Source organism: Festucalex cinctus, chromosome 6 (assembly GCF_051991245.1).
Source record: "Festucalex cinctus isolate MCC-2025b chromosome 6, RoL_Fcin_1.0, whole genome shotgun sequence".
Taxonomy (NCBI): Eukaryota; Metazoa; Chordata; class Actinopteri; order Syngnathiformes; family Syngnathidae; genus Festucalex; species Festucalex cinctus.
Window position 1 is genome coordinate 20,203,333 of NC_135416.1, and position 8,874 is coordinate 20,212,206.

The 8,874-nt window shown below is 37.3% G+C and overlaps 1 protein-coding gene across 2 annotated transcripts; it reads right to left on the minus strand.

Annotated features, from left to right (window-relative positions):
- Positions 1–1,229: 1,229 nt before the first annotated feature.
- On the minus strand, positions 1,230–8,392 carry LOC144020085 (pannexin-1-like). 2 transcript variants are annotated; one of them, XM_077523130.1, is made up of 6 exons: positions 8,056–8,392; positions 5,947–6,068; positions 5,614–5,819; positions 4,114–4,615; positions 2,861–3,011; positions 1,230–2,661 (listed from the first exon to the last, which is right to left on the minus strand). In XM_077523130.1, the coding sequence occupies exons 1-5, from the start codon at positions 8,234–8,236 to the stop codon at positions 2,871–2,873; spliced, it is 1,152 nt and encodes a 383-aa protein (XP_077379256.1). In that variant the 5' UTR covers positions 8,237–8,392; the 3' UTR covers positions 1,230–2,661; positions 2,861–2,870. The 2 variants fall into 2 exon arrangements, with proteins under 2 accessions (XP_077379256.1, XP_077379255.1); XM_077523129.1 differs by having other exon boundaries at positions 4,114–4,618.
- Between the last annotated feature and the right edge of the window lie 482 nt (positions 8,393–8,874).

Genomic DNA, 8,874 nt, shown 5'->3' on the forward strand with positions numbered 1-8,874 from the left:
CCAAAAGGGTGAGAGAGAGCGAGAGCGAGAGAGAGAGAGAGAGAGAGAGAGAGAGAGAGAGAGAGAGAGAGAGAGAGAGAGAGAGAGAGAGAGAGAGAGAGAGAGAGAGAGAGAGAGAGAGAGAGAGAGAGAGAGAGAGAGAGAGAGAGAGAGAGAGAGAGAGAGAGAGAGAGAGAGAGACTATGAGGGAGAGCCTTGGCTGGTTGAGTTTAAGGACTGAAGACGTGAGCGTGCAGACATTGCCGCCATCTTGAACCGGGAGTCCCTGACCAACTGTCCCATCGCCTTTGTTAAGCTTTCTTTTTCTTCAATAAATTAATCATAACTCGCTGAAACATAGATTTATACAGTCCATGATACCAGACACGTGGGTATTTTATTAATCGGGGCTTTCATAACATATTACTGGAATGTTTCCACTCTAACGTACAATAAAAAGTACACACACGGACGGGTTGTTTGCATTGTCATCCATCCATCCATCCATCCATCCATCCGTCCATCCATCCATCCGTCCAGCCATTCATTTTCTTGACCGCTTATTCCTCACAAGGGTCACGGGGGGTGCTTGCGCCAATCTCAGCTGGCTCTGGGCAGTAGGCGGGGGACATTCGTCGACATGCATTGTCATTGCACGAGTAAATAGTCACCGTGTTTCTGCAGGGGAGCATAATCTTTGAGACACAATATGATACACAACACAACCACCATTTTATGTTATTATTGATCACAGCCACATTTCTGAAAATCTGACTGCACCACATTTCAAAACTAAAATCACTAGTTAGAAAGTAGAATCGGAAATTAAAACGTATTTATTTATTTATTATTTATTTGTGTTAATTATATGATACGCTATTATATATTTGTATTTATATTCATGGTATTTCATTTTTTTTAATGTAAGGCTTTGAATATTATTATATATTACAATTAAATAATATATGCAATACAGTACACCATATAATTTCTATATTAATATGTATTTCTAAATATTTTGTAAGGCTTTGAATATTATTATATATTACAATTAAATAATATATGCAATACAGTACGCCATATAATTTCTATATTAATATGTATTTCTAAATATTTTTTCTGCATGTATGTCTTATGAATCGAGCTGGTGTGTGTTTTTCAACTTACTAAGAAACATTTTCACAGCACACTCTACAGTATTGTATTAGTCACATCTGACATTTTCAACCAAATAAACCACAAGAAAATCGTTTGAAAATTCATTGAGTTATGATTTATTCATTTATTTATTTATTTTAATGCGGGACCACAGTGGCACTCCCGGTTCAAGATGGCGGCCACTCTGCGCAGCTCCCATTCTTCATCCTAGTCCAGGCTCCATCTAGTGTTATATAATAAGATATCTATGGGTTACAGTATTTTATAAGCTCACCAAGTACAGTCATAGGCAGGACTTGTATCGTGAGCGCTGCAGGCTGTTATTCTAAAGTCATAAATAAAAACATTATAATTACAGTATGCCGCAATAATGAACAGTTTGAAACCAAAGGCTCATGGAGTAAAATAAAACTGTGAGGCTGAATTATTTTCCTTGTATACTGTATATGGAAATGAAAATGCCATTATAGTGAATAACAGTTTTAATTGAGTGTCGTTTATGAACTGGCGATTTCATTCATGTCTTTTCCATAATTCCATTATTGTAGCAGGCTATGTACATGCACATATTGTTAGTGAAATTGTATATGCTTTAAGAAATACATCATTTTAACACTCCATCCAGACTATAGTTACAATGACCGTTAACTATTAATGTTACGTTATTGTCTCCTAAGATTGAATACAGTACTTTACAGATAAAAACAGTCATCCATCCATTTTTTTCCTCACAAGGGCCGCGGGGGGTGCTGGAGCCTATCCCAGCTGGCTTCAGGCAGTAGGCGGGGTACACTCTGAACCGTTTGACAGCCAATTGCAGAGACAAAAATATAAATAAATAAATAAATAAATAAATGCATACATAAATAAACAAATAAATAAATAAACATCACTGATTTAAAAAAAAAAAGCAAGCAGGGTGTAGGCTCTTAGCTATAAAATAAATACTGTACACCACTTAACCAGTTACAGTAAAGTTAGTTACAGAAAGATTGCTCACATTCACAAATATTAGGAAAGCATTTTACAATAAACTTGAGAAAAACATTAAGTGTTAAAAAAACAATAAACATAGCAAAACATTTTAAAAATTGTATAAATATACTGTCCACGTGAAAACAAACAAGACTGCCCACAAATAGTATACAAGACACCTAAAGAACAATTTTGTGTTGTACAACAGTTGTGTTCTTACAGTAAATAACACTTGAGTGCAGTGACTTAAAAAAAATAAAAAAAAAAATAAAAAAATAAGAAACCTGTAAAAACGGACCAACTTTATGTTGGTGCCAGCATGTTTAGCTAATGATAAGGCTGTTGTTCGACAGCAAGGCCAGAGCCAAACTTCAAAACCCCAAACCTGAGGGATGTGAGGCAGAATGTGGTACAGTCAATCCATGTAGCATCGAAGAGATGAAAAGATACTGAATGAGTTATTTTCGATGTACTACATTGCAAACTGCCAGCCAAGATCAGGTCAGTTGTTGTTCACACTGGCGGACTTTGTTAATGAGGTCGAAAGAGCTGTAAGAAAATGCCAAAAAAAAAAAAAAAAACATATATGAGCTCTAAAATCACCAACTGCACACATACACAGAAAAAGCACATCATTGCACTATTAGGAGTATAACGTCTCACTTGGGTAAAAGTTATATTGTACCTGGAGGATGTGGACTCATAATGTACTCTTACTTGTTATTCAAGAATAAATAATCTTCTGTACCTCTTTGGAATTATGATGTGACTTCCTTTGCTTTATTTGGTGGACATGCCTTCTTACAATCCAACACATCTGTCTTCACCTGGCCCAGAGTTCGCAGGAGGCACATGGCATCAAAGCTCTCATCAGCTGCTTCTTGCAGCAACTCAAGCACCTGTTAATTAGACATGTGAAATAACAAGTTCAGCTCCCTACTAGTGTTAATTTTGTCGAAACATTTTTCACCGTATTAAAACTAGACTAGACTAAAACTCATATTAATAAACAATAAGTGGGACCAAATCAGTATGTATTTTCGACAAATGAAGACGAAACGAAAATGTAATTCACTTTATTAAAATTTATGGACATTTTAGTTCATGAACAAAAACGATATCATAAATTATGTTGTCTCTGCTAATCTGTCACTGTGAACGGTCATGTGACACACAGTGACACACCCCCTTTCAAATCTGCAACTAGCGAGTGCAACATGCAAAAACGCATGGGACAGACAGGAGGTGGATTCACGGTGAAAGGCTAATAATAAAAAATAAATAAATAAAATAAATAAATAAAGAGTAAATTATATATATAATATAATGTTAATCCAACTGCTGTAAAGTTCCAACAATAATTTTAATCTGACTGCTAACTAATGCTGGCTAGTTTACTAGCTCACTTGTTGATAGACTGTAATTGTGAGTCAAGTTGTTGTTCATCAAAAAGGTGAGAGAAAATTTTATGTGAAAGAGTAAATTATAGATATAATATAATGTTAATCCAACTGCTGTAAAGTTCCAACAATAATGTTAATCTGACTGCTAACTAATGCTTGCTAATTTACTAGCTCACTTGTTGATCTACTGTAATTGTGTGTCAAGTTGTTGTTCTTCAAAAAGGTGAGAGAAAATTTTATGTGAAATAGTTTTAGATCCAAAATGTTCAACATAATCTGCTGACATAAAATAAATAAATAAATAAATAAATAATACAAGGGTTTGATTGTCCTGACTAAAACTAGACTAAAACGTTCACAGTTTTTGTTGACTAAAACCTGACGAATAAAATTATGTTTTCTTGGACTAAAATAAAAACTAAAATGCTAGATTTTTAGGCGACTAAAATAAAAGGGGACTAAATAAAAAGGGAATGAGGTTGACTAACTATGATAAAACAAGCGTGATTGAAACTGGACTAAAACTGAGACTACATTTAAAAATGGCATTTAAGATCAACATTGCTCCCTACTAAGTTGTTGCTCCAAAGTGACTCACCTGCAGGCACTTAAAGGACTTCAGTTCACTGAGGTTTTCCTGCAGAAAGAGCAGATAGATGCTAAGGTCATTGTAGAAGGGCGTGATGACCCCCAAAGCACCGAAGCCTGGCAGCATCTCATAAGGCCGGAGGAAGCTGGAACTCTGACGCGCAGGTCCGACAGCGGCGTACACCACCAGTGGGGTGAGCAGCACATACACCCCGAGGTTGATGAAGCTGAGTAGCCGGAAGACCCCCACTGCCACAAGCTTACACTGGACGGCTGAGGGAACCCTGCTGTCATTGGTCAGCACCCCTGTGCGCAGGTCGCAAGGAAACTCATCGGTAAGGGAGGCCCGTCGGATGTAGTAGCCCAGGTAGAGGCAGGCCAGCAGCAGGATGAGCAGAGTTAAGGCCCGGCATGCCAAGTACATGACCACCAGGCGGTGGGAGAAGCGCTTGGTCTTTAGATACTGCTCAACTAAAGGGTATTTGAAGCAACCTTCCGCCAGCTCCAGAGCACTGCTGCAGGGAAGAACACACTAAATACCACATTTCAACAAGGTAATCAGAATCAGTTAGAAGCAGGGATATCATAGTTTTGGATTTATTTATGTTTTTAGTTAGTTTTATTTCATTTTGAGTTTTGTTTTTTACATTTAGTTAGTTTGAATTAGTTTTCATGGTGATTCTGTTAGTTTTTATTAGTTTGAATTAATTAATAAATGCTTAGTTTTAGTTAGTTTCAGCATTAGTTTTAGTTTGTTTTTTTTCTTCAATGTGTATTACTTGTGCGCAATATTTAAAAATCACCATGGCAGCAACGTCATCTGAAGGTGCTTTTCTATTGGCTGCTGCTAGATGACGTCACATCTGTGTGACACGCTTTCGTCCTTATTCTGGGGCTCCAGATGGATGAGTGGGACCGCCACTTGCCTTCGCTGCCGGTTGGCAAGGGTTCATTTCTCCACCTGGGAGACCATGTGTGGCTTACATGATGTGAGTGAGTGAGTGAGTGAGTGAGTGAGTGAGTGAGTGAGTGAGTGAGTGAGTGAGTGAGTGAGTGAGTGAGTGAGTGAGTGAGTGAGTGGTTTAAAAAAGAAAAAAGTCCTTATCCGGTTAATATCAAAATAAATCTATTTAAAATCATCCCCAAAGGCTAATGCATTAAATTAATTACCAAAGACTAACACGAGGGACATATTTGCTATAATTATAGTTAGCTTTAGTTAGTTTTGTAAACATAAAATGAAGTTTCAGTTAGTTTTCGTTTTTTAAAAAGCATTTTTATATTATTTCGTTAACAAAATTCTTTTTTCTATTTTAGTTATAGTTTTTTCGTTAGTTTGAGTTAATTAAAATAACCTTGGTTAGAAGATGAACCAAGAAAAGAAAAGGGCAAAAAATATATTTCACATGCAAAAATAGGGGTGAGGGGGGGAATTCTACATGCACAAAAAAAAAAAAAAAAATCTTGTCCAAATATTTCATCATGAGGATGGAAATATCGGCTTGTTTACCTCTGCGTGTCATGTGAAACATCCTTATCCTTAGCATCCAAGGATGCCAAATTCTTTGCCAGTTTAATGGCACGATTATAAAAGCGGTCCAGCTCCTCCATTATGAAGCTGAGATCAGAGGAGAGATGTGGGGCTGCAGTGAAGCGCCAGAAAAGGGCCGGGATGTACACAAGGATGGCCAGCGAGAGCAGAATATATGGAAAGAACTGCACAAAAAGAGAGAGAACACATATATGTAACTTTTCAGGGTTAGTATGCCAAATAATTATCAGGAAGGTGCATAAATATTGATTCCCCAGCTAATTAATGCAGTGTCGATGGCAGCTACTGTACTTTGTGAAGCCATAGTGGTGAACCGTCATCTTGTTGTTGTACTGCTGCCCAGCAAAAGGAATCCACGTACGCTGCCTGTCTCCAGGAGAAGTTAGTGGGAGCAAAGCAGCTGATTTGTGTACCTGAAGGATCATCGAGACAGTTTATTTTCCCTTGACAAATCTAATTGAAGGTGTTTACATTTTAAATATATTATTGTGGCTGTGCAATAGTGTTGAACTGGACATACTGAAAGTTATATTTCTTCCCTCTTGAGGAGCTAAATATGGCAGTGAAAATATTCGAAACTGTTTGCAGTACAAGTGCGGTTCAAAACTTGAACCCCATTATTAGACATGTTCTTAAATTAATTCTCTTTAATAGTGCAATAACTTTGCAAAGGCAAAATTATTCATATAACTATTATACTGGCTCGCATTAGCGGTCAGTATTTTGTTTTGTTTAGCAATTAAAATACCAAACTTGAGTATGGAGGGAGAACAAAAGGAGATTATTTTAGGTGCAGATGACCCAGAAAAAGCAAACTACCAGCAGATGATATATCAGTTGGTGTGAATGTGAGTGTTTATGGTTGTCTGTCTCTATAAGAATTAATATGTTCAAAATTCCTTCGTGACGAGTAGAAACTGTCTGTAAACATTAGGGGTGTGAATTGCCTAGTACCTGACGATTCGATTCGTATCACGATTCACAGGTCACGATTCGATTCGATACCGATTAATCCCGATATGAATGGTCACGATTCGATACCGATTAATCCCGATACGAATTTATAAGTCGATTGTTGCGATTTTTTTCCATTCAAATTTTGAAAATACTATCAGTAAATTTGTACATGTACACTGTAAGATTTGTCTGAATATATTTATCTAAAACTTGAGGCTTATAACCGTGAGCCACTGTACACAAACAGTTTGCAATCTGTTTCACATTTGAACAGCATTAAAATAAAAATATTAAGGCTTAATGTGCCGTTCATATAACATTCTTCCATGCTCAAGGTGTGAATCCTAAAAAAAAAAAAAAAAAAAAAAATCGATTCTGCCGATTATTGAATCGATTCGAGAATCGCGCGATGTAGTATCGCGATATATCGCCGAATCGATTTTTTTTTAACACCCCTAGTAAACATCTTTGTAACCTTTGTTCACAAGCATTTTCCAATCGCCACTCGGTGAGAAACCAGCAAGTGTCAGCCTTGTGAGTGGGCAGGCCCCTGCGACCATGACCAGGAAAAGCAATGTAAGATTGATGGATGGATTGATAAATCAAAAATTAGCCACACCATTGCTGCTGAGACCTTGCTTTATGCAATACAAAATGAAATTGCCTTCCAGTCTCAAACCTACAGGGGAAAAATATATATCAGAACGGCAACCCTATGTACAAACAAAAATATGCAAACTCAGTATTATCTGAAGTGCTCAATTGTTGTTCCTGCAGGTCACACTGCCATCATGCCATGACTTCTGGGCACAGAGAGGTGTGTTGAGTCTCTAAAATGCAAAATTGACCAAGTAAAGTGAGACTGAGGCCAGGGTTCTGACTTTTTTTTTTTCAAACTATACGACGATGCCTTTACGGATATACTCTGTGAAACATGGCAGAAATAATTGGTCTTGCCATATTTATCTTAATGTCCTCGTAAGTTGAAGTTTAAAATTAACAGGTAAAGATAAAGACCCAGACCCTTGATTCACGAATTCATTATGTGGCAGTGGCATTAGTGTGAACAAAACAGCAAGGTGATGCTGGTGTTATTACTGGTTAGATTATGTTCTAAACTGCTCAGTTTGTCGATGCATATTGGGCAGTGGGCATGATGAGAAGCTTATGGATGGACAGACAGACTGGGATATGCTGCAGCCGAAACGTGCATGCGGTCCTGTTTGGGCGTGATTTAAGTGAAAGGGTGGAGCCCTACGTCATACTTCAGGATTTCATTCAAATCTCTATATAAAGGAAAGCGGTTAATTATACTGATAATACTGAATGCAGTTTGTTTATTTTAATTTTAATACATGTTTATTTTAATGACAACTAAACAAGGATTTTGTATTCCGAATCCGAAGACAATAGACAGACACGTATCTTTTTAGAGGTGCTTACCCACGGACACCTCCTGAGCAAAAGCGAGCGAGATGAGAAACAAAGGTAGTCCCACGGCCAGGAAGGTCACAATTTTGTCCGTGGCCAGCTCCAGTCGCATTCCTTTGTACTTAGCCTCCGTGGGGTCCTTCAATAAAAAGTCCGAAAAAACGTATTCTGTTGCTACGTGGGCAATCGCCATGGCGCACGGAAAGGGAGACTATAATAAATGGATGATTTATTCTAAATAGATTATTACATTAAGCGAAATAAAGCGAAATAGAAAAATAAACAGAAGTCTGAGCCGCTATTGTTCATGCATCTCCATTCACCGGTGGGATGACGGTTGAACCTGCTGTACTGTTATTGTAGCACCCACAAAACAGGCACCAGGGAGCGCTCGAGGCCAGGCACAGCATCTGCTGAACTGTACTTGGAAATTACACGAAAGATGACTAAGTGACTTTAAAGTAATATTCAATCATTTTGTTGGTATAATGCACAATATTGTTCTCTGGACAATATAGGCCCACAAGTAAAACACCCCCAAAAATATATAGCGTTGCAATATATACCAATAATAACGAGTGTCCATGAAGTGTGTAATGTAGTTGCGGTAAATGATTGTTTAACACGTTTGCCTCTATTTAGTAAGTGAATAAATATATAATAATTATTAATAAATAAATAAATAATAATATAATAATAAATATAATAATTTAATACATGAAAAAAACTCGATCAATCAAAGTTGATTTGATTGAATATTAAAGGAAATTGTCTCTGTCTGTCTGTCTCTGTCTGTCCATCCATCCATCCATCCATCCATCCATCCATCTA

Coding starts and splice junctions, on each gene's coding strand:
- LOC144020085 (XM_077523129.1), bottom strand. CDS start 8,236: ATGGCGATTGCCCACGTAGCAACAGAATACGTTTTTTCGGACTTTTTA. Junction 5,820..5,946: donor CACCACTATGGCTTCACAAA/GTACAGTAGCTG, acceptor CTTTTTGTGCAG/TTCTTTCCATATATTCTGCT. Junction 3,012..4,113: donor AGTCCTTTAAGTGCCTGCAG/GTGAGTCACTTT, acceptor TCTAATTAACAG/GTGCTTGAGTTGCTGCAAGA.